The sequence below is a fragment of the Oncorhynchus masou genome, unplaced genomic scaffold (assembly GCF_036934945.1).
Source record: "Oncorhynchus masou masou isolate Uvic2021 unplaced genomic scaffold, UVic_Omas_1.1 unplaced_scaffold_1788, whole genome shotgun sequence".
NCBI classification, from domain to species: Eukaryota; Metazoa; Chordata; class Actinopteri; order Salmoniformes; family Salmonidae; genus Oncorhynchus; species Oncorhynchus masou.
Window position 1 is genome coordinate 70,175 of NW_027008073.1, and position 21,380 is coordinate 91,554.

General features: G+C 40.9%; 1 protein-coding gene across 9 annotated transcripts; it reads right to left on the bottom strand.

The window, feature by feature from the left end:
- Positions 1–2,448: 2,448 nt before the first annotated feature.
- Positions 2,449–17,745, bottom strand: LOC135532254 (TOG array regulator of axonemal microtubules protein 1-like). 9 transcript variants are annotated; one of them, XM_064959847.1, is made up of 7 exons: positions 8,863–8,949; positions 8,093–8,198; positions 7,706–7,941; positions 6,608–6,766; positions 5,437–5,568; positions 4,063–4,115; positions 3,570–3,748 (listed from the first exon to the last, which is right to left on the bottom strand). In XM_064959847.1, the coding sequence occupies exons 2-7, from the start codon at positions 8,159–8,161 to the stop codon at positions 3,669–3,671; spliced, it is 729 nt and encodes a 242-aa protein (XP_064815919.1). In that variant the 5' UTR covers positions 8,162–8,198; positions 8,863–8,949; the 3' UTR covers positions 3,570–3,668. The 9 variants fall into 9 exon arrangements, 8 of the variants coding, with proteins under 8 accessions (XP_064815914.1, XP_064815919.1, XP_064815922.1 ...); XR_010454327.1 differs by lacking the exon at positions 3,570–3,748 and adding an exon at positions 4,540–5,005; XM_064959842.1 differs by having other exon boundaries at positions 2,449–4,115.
- Positions 17,746–21,380: the final 3,635 nt, after the last annotated feature.

Here is a 21,380-nt window from a genome sequence, read left to right on the forward strand (position 1 = left end):
TACAGTGTCCATCACAATTACATGCACATGGACAATTATGCAAATTAGGTGATGACATCATTAGGTAGGTATGGGTTTTGTTCTCGTTTTGTCGTCTTCTTTTATAATTTTCTTCACCAACGGTCCTAATGTAAAACGTCCATCTTTTCTCAACGTCTCTTTCCCTCTTTTTTTCTCCAAGCCTCCCATTAACCAGATCCACTCTCCCATTGGCCACAGCTGAACAAGCGACCTTATTGGTCAAAACTTTAACTTCAAATCAAACCCAACTATTCACTTACACATTAAATAAATATTTATTCAAAAACAAATGCATTAACAACATTACAATTTAGGAGCAATTCAATCACCCTTTAAATATAATACCAATTAATTATAACAAATAAACTCAATACTTGTTTTTAACAAGAATAAACTCAATACCTAGTTCAAAACAAGGGTATTACATGTATAGTGGGGAGAACAAGTATTTGATACACTGCCAATTTTGCAGGTTTTCCTACTTACAAAGCATGTAGGGGTCTGTAATTTTTATCATAGGTACACTTCAAATTTGAGAGGTGAAATCTAAAACAAAAATCCAGAAACTCACATTGTATGATTTTTAAGTAATTAATTTGCATTTTATTGCATGACATAAGTATTTGATCACCTACCAACCAGTAAGAATTCCGGCTCTCACAGACCAGTTAGTTTTTCTTTAAGAAGCCCTGCTGTTCTCCACTCATTACCTGTATTAACTGCACCTGTTTGAACTCGTTACCTGTATAAAAGACACTTGTCCACACACTCAATCAAACAGACTCCAACCTCTCTACAATGGCCAAGACCAGAGAGCTGTGTAAGGACATCACGGATAAAATTGTAGACCTGCACAAGGCTGGGATAAGCTACAGGACAATAGGCAAGTAGCTTGGTGAGAAGGCAACAACTGTTGGCGCAATTATTAGAAAATGGAAGAAGTTCAAGTAGACGGTCAACCATCCTCGGTCTGGGGCTCCATGCAAAATCTCACCGTGTGGGGCATAAATGATCATGAGGAAGGTGAGGGATCAGCCCAGAACTACACGGCAGGACCTGGTCAATGACCTGAAGAGAGCTGGGACCACAGTCTCAAAGAAACCCATTAGTAACACACTACGCCAGTGCATGTCCAGGCCCGTCTGAAGTTTGCCAATGACCATCTGGATGATCCAGAGGAGGAATGGGAGAAGGTCATGTGGTCTGATGAGACAAAAATAGAGCTTTTTGGTCTAAATTCCACTCGCTGTGTTTGGAGGAAGAAGGATGAGTACAACCCCAAGAACACCATCCCAACCATGAAGTATGGAGGTGGAAACATAATTCTTTGGGGATGCTTTTCTGCAAAGGGGACAGGACGACTGCACCGTATTGAGGGGAGGATGGATGTGGCCATGTATCGCGAGATCTTGGCCAACAACCCCCTTCCCTCAGTAAGCGCATTGAAGATGGGTCGTGGCTGGGTCTTCCAGCATGACAACGACCAATAAACACACAGCCAGGGCAACTAAGGAGTGGCTCCGTAAGAAGCATCTCAAGGTCCTGGAGTGGCCTGGCCAGTCTCCAGACCTGAACCCAATAGGAAATCTTTGGAGAGAGCTGAAAGTCCTTATTGCCCAGCGACAGCCCCGAAACTTAAAGGATCTGGAGAAGGTCTGTATGGAGGAGTGGGCCAAAATCCCTACTGCAGTGTGTGCAAACCTGGTCAAGAACTACAGGAAACGTATGATCTCTGTAATTGCAAACAAAGGTTTCTGTACCAAATATTAAGTTCTGCTTTTCTGATGTATCAAATAGTTATGTCATGCAATAAAATGCAAATTAATTACTTAAAAATCATACAATGTGATTTTATGGAATTTTGTTTTAGATTCCGTCTCTATCAGTTGAAGTGTACCTATGATAAAAATTACAGACCTCTACATGCTTTGTAAGTAGGAAAACCTGCAAAATCGGCAGTGTATCAAATACTAGTTCTCCCCACTGTATCTTGGTTATCTGTAAAATCTATTGGTAGCTAAATCCGGAGAAATTACGGACCATGTAAAAAACTGTTGGTCACTAAATCCGGCTAGAAGGACCAAGTAAAAAATAGTTGGCTGGAATGCCCTCGCCCGTCTGAGTGGTCAGCTGTGAATGCCTTCATCCACTATATACTTAACTGATTGGTTTGGTTCTGTCCCGTTTTCAATGGAAATATGGGCGGGGTCTGTTAATATTTTTTTGTGTGGGGGACTTCCGGTTAGGCACTTCCGGCCAGTAGTTCGCAGCTAGCTAACTCGATAACTTCCCAAACATGGATTCATGAAAAATAGGCATTTAATGTTCGGTAAGGGGATTCCACAATAACTGACAGAAACGGAAGCTGTTCATGGAGTAGGATGGTTTTGTCCACCAAACCTTTTTGAGATTGGAGTGCAGTTGTGCACCTTTTGATTTGCACCCACCTCCTATGGATGAGGAGTCTCTTCGGCTTTGGCTCAAAGCATTGAACTTGAAGACACCACCAAACCGACCCTATGAGTGGTCCTATCACGTCGTGGACAAGAGGCCGACTGAAGAGCATCCTTTCCCTGAGAAGTGACTAGCCTAGATGATCCAGTTAGGCTGGACTCATGACAATTTTAACAATGCTTTTTTCTGATAAAAAAACTAGTTCATTGCATCCGCCGTGGAGCCCAGTTTCATAATATTACCATATCCCAGCTTCTTGCCATATTTTTGAAATAGGCAAAAAAAAACAGGCCTTATTTTAGAGCATTTTTCACCCTGCCAGCTCCTATTAGTTCTATTGAGCACAGTGGCACCAACTCGCTTTACGAAAGTTCTATTCCCAGCCCATTGTTCTACGTCACAATGCCTGCTTCACTATTGTTGGCAATGAGACATGCCCACGTTGTAACGTAAACAACAACAAAAAATTGCTTGTGGAACTCTGAGGTCGTACCATTGTTTCCTACAGTTGAAGTCTAAAGTTTACATACACCTTAGCCAAATACATTTAAACTCACAATTCCTTTTCACAATTCCTGAAATTTAATCTTAGTAAAATTCCCTGTTTTAGGTCATGTAGGATCACCACTTTATTTTAAGAATGTGAAATGTCAGAATAATAGTAGAGAGAATTATTTATTTCAGCTTTATTTCTTTCATCACATTCCCAGTGGGTCAGAAGTTTACATACACTCAATTAGTATTTGGTAGCATTGCCTTTAAATTGTTTAACTTGGGTCAAACATTTCGGGTAGCCTTCCACAAGCTTCACGCAATAAGTTGGGTGAATTTTGACCCATTCCTCCTGACAGCAAGCAATGCAGGTGTAGAAGCACGGTGGCTAGGAAAAACTCCCTAGAAAGGCCAGAACCTAGAGAGGAACCAGGCTATGAGGAGTGGCTAGTCCTCTTCTGGCTGTGCCGGGTGGAGATTATAACAAAACATGGCCACGATGTTCAAATGTTCATAGATGACCAGCAGGGTCAAATAATAATAATCACAGTGGTTGTCGAGGGTGCAACAGGTCAGCATCTCAGGAGTAAATGTCAGTTGGCTTTTCATAGCCGATCATTCAGAGTATCTCTACCGCTCCTGCTGTCTCTAGAGAGTTGAAAACAGCAGGTCTGGGAGAGGGAGCACGTCCAGTGAACAGGTCAGTGTTCCATAGCCACAGGCAGAACAGTTGAAACTGGAGCAGCAGCACAGCCAGGTGGACTGTGGACAGCAAGGAGCGCTCAGTTGCCCGAGATAGAGAAAGAAAGAAAGAGAGAAAGAAAGAGAGAATTGGAGAGAGCATACTTAAATTCACACAGGACACCGGATAAGACAGGAGAAATACTCCAGATATAACAGACAAACCATAGCCCCCCGACACATAAACTACTGCAACATAAATACTGGAGACTGACTCAGTAGAGGTCGGGAGACACTGTGGCCCCATCCAACGATACCCCCGGACAGGGCCAAACAGGCAGAATATAACCCTACCCACTTTGCCAAAGCACAGCCCCCACACCACTAGAGGGATATCTTCAACCACCAACTTACCATCCTGAGACAAGGCCGAGTATAGCCCACAAAGATCTCCACCACGGCACAACCTAAGGGGGGGCACCAACCCAGACAGGAAGATCACGTCAGTGACTCAACCCACTCAAGTGACACACCCCTCCGAGGGACGGCATGGAAGAGCACCAGTAAGCAATTTGATATAAAACATCACCACTAAATGTTTTCAAATGCTCACAGATTTCTACAAAATATGCAAAAATGTATATAAAACATGGCTACTACATATGAAATGAGCTCACAAATTGTAAAACGTCCACGTACTGTAATATACATCCACTATACTTTTAGTTTTTATGATGATATTCCCTGGAGGTCGGGGCCCACAGGGCAGGTGCCCTGCGTGCCCATTCGGTAATCTGGCCCTGATCATCAAGTTAAAACAGGTATTGTTGTTACACATCCTCACACTGTCTTGGAGGATAAAACTGAGACTGGAGCCAGCTTCCATTTTACCTAATTTTATTGTCCAAAGAATGTTCTCATAGTCCAGAAGTATTGGATGAAAATCCACAATGTTGGTGCCATACAGGAGCACTGACCAATCTGCCTCCAAAAGAGGACTGCTGGTTTTGAGGATGGTGTGGAGGTCAGTGGTTGATGATCTGAGCACCCCCTGAGATGGTGAGTATGGTTTCAGTAGACCACTATTGAGCTGGTAGATCAGATAGGAGCTTCGGGGAAAGGTAATTTAGTGCTTTGAATGTGGTTCATATTGCCTTATAGTGGATTCAGGACTTGGACAAGGAGTCAATGCAGTTTAAATATGCATTTACATCGGGGTTTGGAGGAGGGTGTCAAATATCTTAGAATGAGCGAAAATATTGGAGTTTGGGGACTGGAGGGGATAATAGTCAAGTTGGGAAATGTGCAAATATTTAGATACAAATATATAGTCAAATTGGGGATTATTCAGATATTCCTGTTGAAAAAGAGAAAAGAGAGAAAGATATAATCTTACAGTATATTAAATGTATCCCATTGGGCCAAAACTGGTTGTATAGACGTTATTTGCACCTCATTTCAACAACAACAAAAATCTATTTGATGAGTGGGGCGGCAGGGTAGCCTAGTGGTTAGAGCGTTGGACTAGTAACCGCCATCATTGAAAATAAGAATTTGTTATTAACTGACTTGCCTAGTTAAATAAAGGTAAAATAAATAATTAAAAACAACATGGAAAACACACTTGGCTTTTTTTTCACCCAACTTTTAACAAACATTTTTGGTTGAGTTCCCAAATTTAAATCAAAACTAGACATTGATCTGATGTCTGTGCCCAGTGGGATTGGATTTCTGTAATCATATCAGCTCATTTGTCACACTTCTTCTAATCATCCAGAGAGAATGTACCTTTCTTTGAGGTTAACCTTTGAGATGACCTCCCTCAAGGATTCTCTCTCTTTCCTCGGAGCGAATTTGTCCCACATTTTAGGAAAGTCACCATTGGTGGCCATGTTGCTCAAGATATTGCGACCATGATGCCTGTGGACAAAGACATTAATATCATCTTAAACATGCAACATATCAAATAATTTCTGCTGTCTGTGATTAAAAACAGTACTCAATTGATGGCAACCTGAGAAAAAATAAGACATACATTAGGTAGAATTTGCAAGAGGGTCGGTTTGAGCAATGTACCGCATTACCTGATCTTCAAATCATCTCAACAATCTACCAATTGGGTATTAACCGTTCGTTATTATGAAAATCTTAGCGAATCTGCACAGCGCTTGGCTCAGGCCGACCATTGTGATCAAGTAGGGTTGTCTTCATTAGGCACCAAACAGAAGGAAGGAAACTGAATCAGGTACTGACTATTTGGACTCATTTACATTTGTAATTTTTACCCCAATTTCGTGGTATCCAATAGGTAGTTACAATCTTGTCCCATCGCTGCAACTCCCGTAAAGACTCTGGAGAGGCGAAGGTCGAGAGCCGTGCGTCCTCCGAAACACAACCCAGCCAGGCCGCACTGCTTCTTGACACAATGCCCGCTTAACCTGGAAGCCAGCAGCACCAATGTGTCGGAGGAAACACCATACACTTGGTGACCGTGTCAGCGTGCATTGCACCCCGCCCACCACAGGAGGTCGCTAGTTGGCGATGGGAGAAGAACATCCCTGCCGGCCAAACATCCCGGCTAAGCTTTTGGCTTTTTAACTTTCAAACCCACATGGGTGCCTGGACTTGGATTGTCCTATGCCACGTAGCACTTATTTGTGTTTATAATTTTTCCTTTTTGTTTTCAATGACTATTTCCCTCCAAGAGAACCTGTGGTTGTTTTGGAATAGCTAAAATCTGCAATTCAATCCATGACACCCTTTAGCATAGATGCTGTAGACAGACGACAATGTGGCTTTTAAAGTCAATTTCAATTTGTATTCGTGGTAAACGCTGCTCAAGACTAAATTACCTTTAAAAGCTGCATTGTCGGCGATCTAGTGCTATAGCGAGCCATGGTTGAATCCCGGCCTTAACTGTTATGTTGAAGCAAGCTACTTTACAGGAGGAACTTCCCACCTGACTTCCTGTGCCGGGTCCACAGACAGTTTACTGACGGCAATCAAGAAACGGTCAGTGAGGTCTTTCTTCCCCGACAGGAGACGAGCCGTCCCCATGACCTCAGCCAGTCTCTCCAGGTGTTGAGCAGTGCAGCTCCTCACCGCAGCGTTACGGTGGCTGAGGAAGGAAAAACAGAGCACATCAGTTACATGTCATAGAGATACATGAGTTAGGAGATTCATGATAATGGATTGTATTGATGAAGTCTCATCGATGGATCAAAATGTTCGGTAAGACTTTATATTAAGGTCCCTTAATATACCATTTATAAACTGTTTGTAAAGAGTTTACTTACCATTTATTAATCATTATTCCTACATTTGTAAATGTCAATAAGAAATCTATAAATAGTTATTTACACATTTATAAACGCTATTTTAAATTATTTGTTCATGACTTATCAGATAATTAATAAGGTGTTTGATCATAGTATGTTCACAATTTGTAAATGATTAATAATGTACTACTAATGTACTATAAACCAGTTATAAAGTAGTTATTGTCAAGGCATTTGTTAATGGTTGATTAATGGTTTGACTCACCATTTATAAACGTATTTATAAATGTATTTTGTAAATGTCACAAATGGTGTATTTATTAATGAGTGCATTTATGAATGTGAGTACATGTACTTACGAATACCTCAGTGCCTCACTAATAGCCCCTAATCTAAAGTGTTCACTATATATACACTTTATAAAGGTTTATAAATGACTTGTTACTCCCCAAAGGCTAGCACACATCAGTAGACAATACCTCTCCACCAATGGCTAAAAATAACCTAAATAACACAATGGTAAAATAAGAAGTACATAACACAAGGAAGTATAAGACATAACAAAAAAATGAGATTCCATTAAAATGTGAAGTCTAGTGTTGGGGTGAGTTGCTGCCGGAAGTGTTGTGGAATAACCGAGCATGCTGATGAAAAAGGCAGTTAATTAAAAACTAGCAGTATTTCAATCTTCTCAATTTTGGGGCTTGGATAATGGGATAATTTGTGGAAGTCCGGATCTACCCCTTAGTGAGTGTAATTGGACCCCTCTCCCTCTTTACCTCAGCCCACCGACCAGCAGGGCATTCATGACACGTGTAGGGGTGCAGCTCTGCACCATGTGGCCCAGGGCAAAGTTGGCGCCCTGCCGGATGAAGGTGTTGGCCTCGCTGGCTTTGTGCAGCAGCACGCGTGCCGTCCCCTCCACCTCACTGTCCATGGCCCTCTGGAGGTGAACGTACATGTCACCCAGTGTGGCCATGGCAGCACAGGACACTGCAGAGCGCAGGTTCTTCACCTGTATCATAATAACACGCACAGGACCAGCTATTAATGTTGAGCAGAACAACCCACAAACATCAGAAACATGACACAATAATTTGACTTGTTTTCCAAATGTAGCAGATTTGTGCAAATGAATGAATAGGGCAGTGAATGAATACAGCTACCTCATTTATAATGGCAAGGCAGATATCATGGAGTTTAGGCATCAGTATGTCCATGTGGTTCTGAGCCATCACACGGAGAAAGGTCAAGCCCTCGATCTTCTTCTCCCTGCAATTCAGTGAAAGAAACGTAAGCATTTTACACAACATTTTCCAAAAACATTATAATGATGTTCATCAATTAGGACTCTGGTCTCTTAAATTCAGAAGTTTCTACGCTCTGTAGCTCAAATCTACATTTCCAAGGACACTACACTGTGCTTCCTTTAGCCTAGCTCCATTGGTCTTGTCTACAGTGAATGCTCACCAGTCATCAGAGGCAGAGTGGAGCAGCTTGAAGGTCTTAGTCAGGGCCTGCTCTGGGTTGGACAGGGGATGCAATCTGGCCTGGTTCTTTATTTGGCCCTTTGGCTCACTGGCTGCCTTCTTGTCTATGGGTTGACAGCAGACATCTATCTCTCTATGAACTGTATGTATTTATTTATGTATTTACTCATTTACATATCTGTTTGTAGCTTTTAACACTAGAACATCTAAGTTCATTATGATATCATTTTAAATTAAGCACATATATTTTTGGTGCTCACCCTGCTCAGAAGCAGGGTCCAATTAGCCTTGAGTAAAGGTTATCTCACTGTGAAACAGGCAAATCAAGTGTGGCCCTGGGCTAAAGCCATTTGTGTCCCTTCCCTTCCTACTGTCTTTCTATCAATCTACCTAGCTTCATCTCCCTGTCTTATTTACATTAGTGTGAGAACATGAGAGGGACTGACCTGAGCCGGTGGCAGCCTTTGGCAGGCTAAGGAACCTTATAGGCCGAGGCTGTTTGCTCCTGAGCTTGGTAGGAGGGGGAGCAGGCCTGGGTGGGCTGTCACGCAACTTGACCGGGGTCCCAACATCCAAGTAGTCACGGAGCTCAGCAGGGGTGTTCATATCCACTGAGCTCAGGCTTCCCAGAGAGCTGGTGGCTATTTCCCCCGTGGACATGTCCGAGCCCAAACTTCTCCTGCCCATGGCCTTCACCTCATGTACCCCCTTTGGCGTAGACCAGAAAATAATGCTCCCATCATAGAAATACATATAGAACTAGTATATACATAAACTAATACACAGAGAGATCCTGTATTCTAGGATCTATTCTATCATGCTGTCAAAAAGAGAGTATCCTTTCTAACCTGTACACTGACTCTGTAAATATACCCCCTGTATTTATCCTCGTTATTGTTATGTCATTGTGTTACTTTAATTATTATTATTTTTTACTTTAGTTTATTTGGTAAATATTTTCTTTAACTCTTCTTGAACTGCACTGTTGGTTTCACGGTAAGGTCTACACTTGTTGTGTTCGGCACATGTGACAAATAAAGTTTAATTTGATTTTAAGACATGGAACCACTATCTGATTTGGCAATTTATCAGTCCAAGTATAATTCTGAACTGCAAATTTTCACATTTACAATAAATTTGAAGTCCATCCTACCTTCCAGGCCTCCTCCTTCAGGTGAGCCTCGATGTCCCTCACCTCCTCCATCAGGTCAATGGGTCCGTTGTTGTCAGCACAGCCCTGATCCGACTGGACTTTCAGGGCTTTGACTCCCCGCCTGCCCTTCTTCTTCTTGCCCCTCTTGGAGGGAGCTCCAGTGGGAGGGACGGGAACAGGCCACACGCTACTGCTGCTGAATGATTTATTTACCTGGATGGACTCCAGAGAGTGAGATCCAGGTCGAACTTGGGCTCCGTCCACTCCCACCACGTTCTTCAGTGGGGCCAGAGCTATGTGTTCAAGCCTTCGTGGCAAAGGCCTCGGTGGAGCTTTCGGCCGCGGAATGCACTGAATAGAGGGGACGAAGTGGTGCGCGAAGGTGCTGCCAACCCCGATGAGAGCAGTCCGGACATAATTCTCATGGATAGCACTTATCTTTCTTTGCTTTGCTTCCATGGCCTCTCTCTCAGCTCTCTGCATCTGCAGAAGTCTGGCATCACTGATGAAGCCACGATGGCCCTCTGGGATTGGGTAGCTCTCCTGATAGCCCTGGATCACAAATGGTACAGTATGAAATTAATAGCAGAAGTGAAGTAGGCAAAATAGTTTCTACAGTGTGTCATAAAAAACTTTTAAGCTAAAGATTTTATGGATGTAGGCCTACTGTATGTCTATGAAACCACAAAATAAACCGTTTGAAAAACTGATGAGCCTTACAAAACTTGAAAACTTGTCCTGTTCATCTTGTTGGTTTAAAGCCATGTTTTGCTTCCTCAGGTTTTCGATGACGCTCTTCATCTGTGAGTTCTCCTTCTGGAGTTTGTCAAACTCACTTGATTTTCTCCCTCGATAAGCCATTGATGATAAATATTAACACTCTCAAAATAAGAACTTAACCTATCTCTGTGAGAGATCTATCATGAAATGAGTGGAAATTAAATGTTGCTTGTCAGATGGAACCAGCAATGATATCATGGCAAGGCTTCCGTTACATTGTGATGTCATAATGGGGTCTGTTGACAGTGCTGAGCACATAAGCACATGGTGAACATTAATGAAAGATTTTTGATTCCCATATAAAATCATGAATGTGGTGAATTTGAAAATATATATATATATATATATATATATATATATATAGATAGATAGATATAAACTCAGATATAAAAAAAATAAACGTCCCTTTTTTAGGACCCTGTCTTTCAAAGACAATTCGTAAAAATCCAAGTAACTTCACAGATTGTAAAGAAAAGCTGTTTCCCATGTTTCCCACGCACAATCCCTACATCAGTGCTCAGACTTTCCGCAATAAGCTGAGAGGCTGAAGTGAGGGCTTGTAGGCCTGTTGTAAGGCAGGTCCTCATTAGACATCACCGGCAACAGCATCACCTATGGGCACAAACCCACCGTCGCTGGACCAGACAGGACTGCCAAGAAGTGCTCTTCACTGACGAGTCGCGGTTTTGCCTCACCGGGGTGATGGTCGGATTTACGTTTATCGTTGAAGGAATGTTACACCGAGGCCTGTACTCTGGAGCGAGATCGATTTGGAGGTGGAGGTTCCGTCATGGTCTGGCGCAGTGTGTCACAGCATCATCGGACTAAGCTTGTTGTCATTCCAGGCAGTCTCAACGCTGTGTATTACAGGGAAGACATCCTCCTCCCTCATGTGGTACACTTCCTGCAGGCTGATCCTGACATAACCCTCCAGCATGACAATGCCACCAGCCATACTGCTCGTTCTGTGCATGATTTCCTGCAAGACAGGAATATCAGTGTTCTGCCATGGTCAGCGAAGAGCCCGGATCTCAATCCCATTGAGCACATCTGGGACCTGTTGGATCGGAGGGTGAGAGCTAGGGCCATTCCCCCCAGAAATGTCTGGGTACTTCAGGTACCTAGGTGGAAGAGTGGGGTAACATGGTACAGCAAGAACTGGCAAATCTGGTGCAGTCCATGAGGAGATGCACTGCAGTACTTAATGCTGTTGATGGCCACACCAGATACTGACTGTTACTTTTGATTTTGACCATTGATTTTGATTATTCCATTTCTGTTAGTCAAATTTCTGTGGAACTGGTTCAGTTTATGTCTCAGTTGTTGAATCTTGTTATGTTCATAAAAAATATTTACACATGTTAAGTTTGCTGAAAATAAACGCAGTTGACAGTGAGAGGACATTTCTTTTTTTGCTGAGTTTTTATATATATACAGTGCCTTGCGAAAGTATTCGCCCCCCTTGAACTTTGCGACCTTTTGCCACATTTCAGGCTTCAAACATAAAGATATAAAACTGTATTTTTTTGTGAAGAATCAACAACAAGTGGTACACAATCATGAAGTGGAACAACATTTATTGGATATTTCAAACTTTTTTAACAAATCAAAAACTGAAAAATTGGGCGTGCAAAATTATTCAGCCCCTTTAAGTTAATACTTTGTAGCGCCACCTTTTGATGCGATTACAGCTGTAAGTCGCTTGGGGTATGTCTCTATCAGTTTTGCACATCGAGAGACTGAAATTTTTTCCCATTCCCCCTTGCAAAACAGCTTGAGCTCAGTGAGGTTGGATGGAGAGCATTTGTGAACAGCAGTTTTCAGTTATTTCCACAGATTCTCGATTGGATTCAGGTCTGGACTTTGACTTGGCCATTCTAACACCTGGATATGTTTATTTTTGAACCATTCCATTGTAGATTTTGCTTTGTGTTTTGGATCATTGTCTTGTTGGAAGACAAATCTCCGTCCCAGTCTCAGGTCTTTTGCAGACTCCATCAGGTTTTCTTCCAGAATGGTCCTGTATTTGGCTCCATCCATTTTCCCATCATTTTTAACCATCTTCCCTGTCCCTGCTGAAGAAAAGCAGGCCCAAACCATGATGCTGCCACCACCATGTTTGACAGTGGGGATGGTGTGTTCATTGTGATGAGCTGTGTTGCTTTTACGCCAAACATAACGTTTTGCATTGTTGCCAAAAAGTTCAATTTTGGTTTCATCTGACCAGAGCACCTTCTTCCACATGTTTGGTGTGTCTCCCAGGTGGCTTGTGGCAAACTTTAAACAACACTTTTTATGGATATCTTTAAGAAATGGCTTTCTTCTTGCCACTCTTCCATAAAGGCCAGATTTGTGCAATATACGACTGATTGTTGTCCTATGGACAGAGTCTCCCATCTCAGCTGTAGATGTCTGCAGTTCATCCAGAGTGATCATGGGCCTCTTGGCTGCATCTCTGATCAGTCTTCTCCTTGTATGAGCTGAAAGTTTAGAGGGACGGCCAGGTCTTGGTAGATTTGCAGTGGTCTGATACTCCTTCCATTTCAATATTATCGCTTGCACAGTGCTCCTTGGGATGTTTAAAGCTTGGGAAATCTTTTTGTATCCAAATCCGGCTTTAAACTTCTTCACAACAGTACCTCGGACCTGCCTGGTGTGTTCCTTGTTCTTCATGATGCTCTCTGCGCTTTTAACGGACCTCTGAGACTATCACAGTGCAGGTGCATTTATACGGAGACTTGATTACACACAGGTGGATTGTATTTATCATCATTAGTCATTTAGGTCAACATTGGATCATTCAGAGATCCTCACTGAACTTCTGGAGAGAGTTTGCTGCACTGAAAGTAAAGGGGCTGAATAATTTTGCACGCCCAATTTTTCAGTTTTTGATTTGTTAAAAAAGTTTGAAATATCCAATAAATGTCGTTCCACTTCATGATTGTGTCCCACTTGTTGTTGATTCTTCACAAAAAAATACAGTTTTATATCTTTATGTTTGAAGCCTGAAATGTGGCAAAAGGTTGCAAAGTTCAAGGGGGCCGAATACTTTCGCAAGGCACTGTATATATAAACTCAGCAAAAAAATAAACGTCCCTTTTTTATGACCCTGTCTTTCAAAGATACTTGGATTTTTACGAATTAAAACTTCACAGATTGTAAAGAAACGCTGTTTCCCATGCACAATCCCTACATCAGTGCTCAGACTTTCCGCAATAAGCTGAGAGGCTGAAGTAAGGGCTTGTAGGCCTGTTGTAAGGCAGGTCCTCATTAGACATCACCGGCAACAGCATCACCTATGGGCACAAACCCACCGTCGCTGGACCAGACAGGACTGCCAAGAAGTGCTCTTCACTGACGAGTCGCGGTTTTGCCTCACCGGGGGTGATGGTCGGATTTACGTTTATCGTTGAAGGAATGTTACACCGAGGCCTGTACTCTGGAGCGAGATCGATTTGGATGTGGAGGTTCCGTCATGGTCTGGCGCAGTGTGTCACAGCATCATCGGACTAAGCTTGTTGTCATTGCAGGCAGTCTCGACACGCTGTGTATTACAGGGAAGACATCCTCCTCCCTCATGTGGTACACTTCCTGCAGGCTGATCCTGACATGACCCTCCAGCATGACAATGCCACCAGCCATACTGCTCGTTCTGTGCATGATTTCCTGCAAGACAGGAATATCAGTGTTCTGCCATGGTCAGCGAAGAGCCCGGATCTCAATCCCATTGAGCACATCTAGGACCTGTTGGGTCGGAGGGTGAGAGCTAGGGTCATTCCCCCCAGAAATGTCTGGGAACTTGCAGGTACCTCGGTGGAAGAGTGGGGTAACATGGTACAGAACTGGCAAATCTGGTGCAGTCCATGAGGAGGAGATGCACTGCAGTACTTAATGCAGTTGATGGCCACACCAGATACTGACTGTTAATTTTGATTTTGACAATTGATTTTGATTATTCCATTTCTGTTAGTCAAATTTCTGTGGAACTGGTTCAGTTTATGTCTCAGTTGTTGAATCTTGTTATGTTCATACAAATATTTACACATGTTAAGTTTGCTGAAAATAAACGCAGTTGACAGTGAGAGGACATTTCTTTTTTTGATGAGTTTATGTATATATATATATATATATATATATATATATATATATATATACACACTGTATACAATTGAAGTCGGAAGTTTACATACACCTTAGCCAAATACATTTAAACTCAGTTTTTCACAATTCCTTAAATTTAATCCTAGTAAAAATCCCCTGTTTTAGGTCAGTTAGGATCACCACTTTATTTTAAGAATGTGAAATGTCAGAATAATAGTAGAGAGATTGATTTATTTCAGCTTGTATTTCTTTCATCACATTCCCAGTGGGTCAGAAGTTTACCTACACTCAATTAGTATTTGGTAGCTTTGCTTTTAAATTGTTTAACTTGGGTCAAACGTTATGGGTAGCCTTCCAAAAGCTTCCCACGATAAGTTGCGTGAATTTTGGCCCATTCCTCCTGACAGAGCTGGTGTAACTGAGTCAGGTTTGTAGGCCTTCTTGCTCGCACACGCCTTTTCAGTTCTGCCCACACATTTTCTATAGGATTGAGGTCAGGGCTTTGTGATGGCCACTCCAATACCTTGCCTTTGTTGTCCAAACTTTTTATGGCTGCAGGGGCAGTATTTAGTAGCTTGGATGAAAAGGTGCCCATTGTAAACGGCCAGCTCCTCAGTCTCAATTCCTAATATATGCATATTATTATTAGTATTGGATAGAAAATACTCTAAAGTTTCCAAAACTGTCCAAATATTGTCTGTGAGTATAACAGAACTGATATTGCAGGCGAAACCCTGAGGAAAATCAAAACAGGAAGTGGCCTCTATTTTGAAAACTCCATGTTCCATTGCCTCCCTTTGCTCCATTTAAAGGGATATCAACCAGATTCCTTTCCTATCGCTTCCTCAAGGTGTCAACTGTCTTCAGACATAGTTTCAGGCTTTTATTTTGAAAAATGAGCCAGAAAGATAACATCGCGTCAAGTGGTCACGTGAGTTTTGCTCGCGCAACAGAGTTTGGACAGCTATTGCTTATCCCTCTCCTACTGTGAAAGACATTTGCGGTTGATATATTATCGATTATATATTTTAAAAACAACCTGAGGATTGATTATAAAAAATGTTTGACATGTTTCTGTGGACATTATGGAAACTATTTGGAATTTGTCCGCGTTGTCGTGACCGCTCTTTCCGGTGAATTTCTGAACATAACGTGCCAAACAAACGGAGGTATTTTGGATATAAAAATAATGTTTATGGAACAAAAGGAACATTTGTTGTGTAACTGGGAGTCTCGTGAGTGAAAACATCCGAAGATCATCAAAGGTACACAATGAATTTAATTGCTTTTCTGATTTTAGTGACCGAGCTACTTGAAGCTAAGTGTACTTAATGTTTTGTGGAGTGATCGATAAACTTACACAAACGCTTGGATTGCTTTCGCTGTAAAGCATAATTTCAAAATCTGCCAGACAGGTGGATTAACAAAAGGCTAAACTGTGTTTTCCTATATTGCACTTGTGATTTCATGAATATAAATATTTTTAGTAATATTTATTGAATGTAGCGCTATGCTATTCAGCGGTTGTTGATGACACTTATCCCGTTAAGGGGATTGCAGCCATAACAAGTTAATCCCTTCTCTTAACATGTATGGCCCCAAAACATAATCAAGCAGCTGACCAATTACGCAAGACTTTAGTTCGAAGTTAACTGAGATGAATCAACAACTGGATACATTTCTTTATTTCTAAAGTGAAACTATCCTCCGCATTGGAGTATCTCTACAAGTACAAGTTTAACCAGTATTTCAGTTGTTTTACCATCCCATGAAGAAGTGTGGCAGGCCTGTGAGGAAGGATCCTACAGCCATGAGGAAACAGACCATAGCAATGAGCCTGGGCCGGTGCAGCTTCACCCCAAAATGGCTGACCACAGCCAGGAACAGCAGGTTACCTGCAAGAAACAACAACACTACAGTAGTCAGGAATCGCAAATTATAAACACTGTTTTTTTCAACTAAGAATGGCATATAAGTTTGGATACTAGGTTGCAACAACACATTATCAAATAAAACCATGTTAGCGGTTTGACAGTAGAGTCATGGACAAACACCAGTCAATCAATTAATAGGAACAACTATAAAACTGGACAGTATTGAGAGCAGACTCTGATTGAACCACAAGAAAAACCGATCATACTGTAGTCTGTATCTGGTTTTTACTACATGAATTCTCAAGCAACTCAATGTTATTGTTGATACCCATCTCAAAGCTGCCGTCTATGAGTCTGATGAGAGAGCTGGACAGGTCAAAGTGTCTCTCTGAGTGATGGCACTGTTCATGTAGGTCCCTGACAGAGCTTTGGTGAAGGAGGCGAACGACAGGGCCACGATGAACTGCTGACAAACACAAGAGAGAGAACATTAGTGTGTGTTTGTCCGTGTGTATGTGCATGCGTGGATGCGTGTGCAGACAGAGTACATGTGTAGCTGAGGTGGCCTGCAATAGTAAAAAGAACGGACACAAGTTTAGTCTGCAAAGTTCTGGCGCTTTCTTTATTCTGAAGAATGTTTTTTTTCTCCTGTTCAATTGTCTATTTTCTTTTTAGTACTTTGAAAATATTCACTTTACCTAAAGCAGAATTCAAAAATGTTCCACAAATAACCCTGTCTTAGTGTATGGTTTCACATGAAAACCACAATGTATTTCACATTCATACAATAGAAACACCTATATATGAAACCATAAATAACTGAATGTTTCTCTATATACCACTACCTCTATAGAAAAGTGACATTAATACATTCAGCTTTAAGATAGTGGCACCTCCAGAAAATCGTCTCTCTCTCACTGTATGCACTAAAAGTCCACCAGACTGAGCGTGCTCGGCCACTTTACCAGCTAGTGAGCACAATTTTACACAAAACAACCAATAACATCTAAAACCAACTCAGAAATCCCTAACAAACGGATTCTTGATAAAAAAATCTCCTAGACAAAATCCAGTACAAGTAAGCTACTCAGTAAACATAGTCTCTGTGACTCGTAAATGTTTTGTTTTTTTACCTCAGCTAGCATCAAGCTAACATATACTCTCACTCAATGTAAATCACATTCTTCTCTCACTCAGTTCGACACAAAGCCAAAACAAAACCTTTCCTAACGTGATAATATCTGGACAAAGTTGTTAAATAGCATGTTATTACATATTGTGTATATATTTGAACGTTTGAAGTGCTGTTACATACCTGTAATAGTAAAAAGAACAGACACAGTTTACCTCTGTAAAGTTGGTCTTAATTCTGCAGAATGGTGAGCGCTTGGCCAGAACTTGCTGTTTCTCCTGCTACAACAGTGCAACAGCGCCATCTATTGGCCCGATGGACTGCTAACGCTAAACTATGTGGAAAATACCATTCAGATTCATTGGGACAAATACATAAACAATTAGGGGGGGAATAAATAATAAATGTGTGTCTGTTTTTAGTGACTTTGTTTTCAACCCATTACACTTGCACAATCATACATGTGTATTTTCAAGCATATATTATGAACTTTGAGTGTGTAACTGCAGGGCGTTTACGCAAATACACATGAATTTCACATGTGAACATGGGAAGTGTTATGTGTTATGGAATCTTATGTGAAGATAATGTGATAACATGTAAAGCAACGTGATTACATTAAACTACACATGTGAAAATGTGATCACGTTGTGTTCCAAAATGTAATTTGTGCTCACATAAAATGTAAGTTGATATCATGTGGTTTTCTGTAAGGTCAGGAATATAAGATGCATTTTGATGTTATGTTTGATGTTACATGATCTTGAAAATGCAATGTTCTTTGAGGTTCTTCCATGTTCCTTTCCATGTATTTTCCATTTTACTTTCCCTCAGTCCTTTTCACTTTCCTTGGCAAATCAAGCTCTGTCTCCGTCAAGACTTATTCAGAGCCACCATGAATTGAAAGCAGCTTCTGATGGAATTTAAATCATTCAACAAATTGTTTTATAATGAAGCGTAGACTCAACTAAACACCCTGGATTCTTTACACACACACATTGAAGGGAAAAAATCTCACATTTGGACTCATCAGACCAAAGGACAGATTTCCACCAGTCTAAGGTCCATTGCTCGTGTTTCTTGGCCCAAGCAAGTCTCTTCTTATTATTGGTGTCCGTCCTTTAGTAGTGGTTTCAATGGAACAATTTGACCATGAAGGCCTGATTCACGCAGTCTCCTATGAACAGTGCATGTTGAGATGTGTGTGTTTCTTGAACTCTGTGAAGCATTTATTTGGGCTCCAATCTGAGGTGCAGTGAACTCTACTGAACTTATCCTCTGCAGCAAAGGTAACTCTGGGTCTTCCTCATGAGAGCCAGTTTCATCATAGCGCTTCATGGCTGAGCTGACAGTTCTAATTAACAGAAAACTTAGGAATGCACTCACTGTCTTATCTAAAAACCCCAGAGCTAAGTTTCTGTAGGTTCAACGCGAGGTTAACGACCTTATGTGTTTACACAGTCCCCAACCCATTCGTTTCTTCCTAGTTGGAATGGTGTTCATTAACTTTAATTACTCCTTGTCCGTGTCTCACAATCCCTTCTTATGAACTCATATTGTTAATCAGATATAGTAAAACAGAGTATAAGTTTTACTTAGTTACAGTTCCATTTAAAATGATTTGTTCAGTCATTTAATCATAATTTTACCAACACTGCAAGAAAGTGATAAATGAGCGACTCTTTAAAAGGGGGTCATAGATAGATTGCCTTGTTTAAAATAAAAAAAAAAAATAGCTATCATGCTGTAATCGGCATAGTTTCTCAGACCAAATCTTAATTCTGGTATAAACAAAGCAATCTGATCATACTCCAGTAAAATACACGCTACAGGGAATGCAAAAAAAATTGCTTCTGCAAAGCACATATACATTGTCCAATCAACATCCACACATTGATTTATTTCTTCGGGTCTTTATTCAAACACAAACACACTTGGAATAAAATGCTCTTTCAGTGTCTTGTTGCAGGTTGTGCAATGTTCAAAAGTGTGAAAGATTAGCATCAATGTGTGTGGGGTCAAGTTTGGACGGTCGTACAAATGCAATTAGCCGAGATTGTATATTTCAGGACCATGGACAGCAGCGATATCGGCATAGCGATATCTGTCATTCAGCACCACATGACAGTAGACAGTGGCCATCTCATGTGAAGTTGGCACTGGGGAAATCCCATGTAATGAGAAACGAGGCCGAGGAGGAAAAAAGACTGAAGGAGAAGACTCCCACAGGAACTCTTTGCTAAACTGTTCTGCCACATTCATTTCAAATGTTACATCTTTCGATTTGTAAATAATAGGGAATACATCTGCAAATAATTGAAACAGACTTATCAAACTACACTGTACAGCTTTAGTGTGTCTGTGCAGTATTTATTTTATTTAACCTTTATTTAACCAGGAAGGGCTCATTGAGATTTAAAATCTCTTTTTCAAGAGAGTCCTGGCCAAGATAGGCAGCACCAAGTCATTACAAAAATTATAGACAAACAACATGAAAAACTACAAGTAATCTAGTAAAGACCATCGAATTCACAAGAGTAAAACAAAATCAAAAACAGCAAATTAAAAACATTGACAGGTCAGGGAATCAGTCTCAAGATCATTCATCAGTGATTTAAAAATACCAATCGGGACAAGTTCTTCCAGTTTAAAAGTATTTTGTAAGGTGTTCCAAGACAATGGCGCAGAGCACATAAAAGCTCTTTTACCAGATTCAGTTTGGACATTTGGAACAGTTAGCAGGATAAAGTCCAGCGAACAAAGAGAGTACCCACCAAATTTCTGGACAATAAAAATGGCCAAATAAAAAGGTAGTAAACCCAAAATGGCTTTGTAAATAAAAGTATACCAGTGAATGAGCCTACGAGTGACTAGAGAAGGCCAGCCAACCCTGGTATACAAAGTGCAGTGGTGCGTAAGGGTTTTGCACTTTAAAATACATCTCACAGTGCCATGGTAAAGAGTGTCAATTGATCTCAAACACTGAGTGGAAGCATTCATATATAAAATATCCCCATAGTCTAGTAAAGGCATAAATGTATCTGATACTAGCCTCAGTCTGGCTTCAAAGAAAAACAGGCCTTTTTCCTAAAATAAAATCCCAATTTCAGCTTCAATTTTTTTGTAAGTTGTTGAATATTCACAATTTAAAAGAGAGGCCATCTTCAATTAAAATTCCAAGATATTTATATGAGGTTACAACCTCAATCTCCTTGCCCTGACAGGTAGTAATAGGTGAAAGGTTCAGAGGTCTATTTCTTGCTTTAGAAAACACCATTAGTTAAGTTTTGTCAGTATTGAGGATAAGCTTCAATTGACACAAGGTATGTTGAACAGTATAAAAAGCAGTTTGCAAGTTCTGGGAAGCTTTTGTAAGAGACGAGGCAAACAGTAAATAACAGTATCATCAGCATAAAAATGAAGTTGCGCATTTTGGACATTTTTGTCTAAATCATTTATATAAATAGTGAATAAGAGAGGACCAAGTACAGAGCCTTGGGGCACACCATTAAAGACAGACAATTTAACAGACATAAGCCCATCAAATTGAGTGCACTGAGATCTATCAGACAGATAGTTAGCAAACCATGCAACTGCATGCTCTGAAAGACCTACACTCGACAATCTCTGCCTTAGTATAGCATGATCAACTGTATCAAAATCCTTAGAGAGATCAATAAAAAGTGAGACACAGTGCTGTTTTTTGTCAAGCGCTTCAGTGATATAATTTAAAACCTTCATGGCTGCTGTAATTGAGTTAGTAAATAAAAAGCTGTTCACTCACAAGGGTTTCAAGTATTTTCACCAGGGGTGACAGCTTTGAGATTGGCCTATAATTATTTAAAAGAGTTGGATCTCTCCCTTTTAAAAGTTGTAGGACAAATGCTGATTTCCAGATCTTTGGAATTTCACTTCATTCCAGGG

Coding starts and splice junctions, on each gene's coding strand:
- LOC135532254 (XM_064959842.1), bottom strand. CDS start 8,161: ATGGCTCAGAACCACATGGACATACTGATGCCTAAACTCCATGATATC. Junction 6,767..7,705: donor CTGCTGGTCGGTGGGCTGAG/GTAAAGAGGGAG, acceptor TTCCTTCCTCAG/CCACCGTAACGCTGCGGTGA. Junction 4,116..5,436: donor AAGGTTAACCTCAAAGAAAG/GTACATTCTCTC, acceptor GCCCCCCCTTAG/GTTGTGCCGTGGTGGAGATC.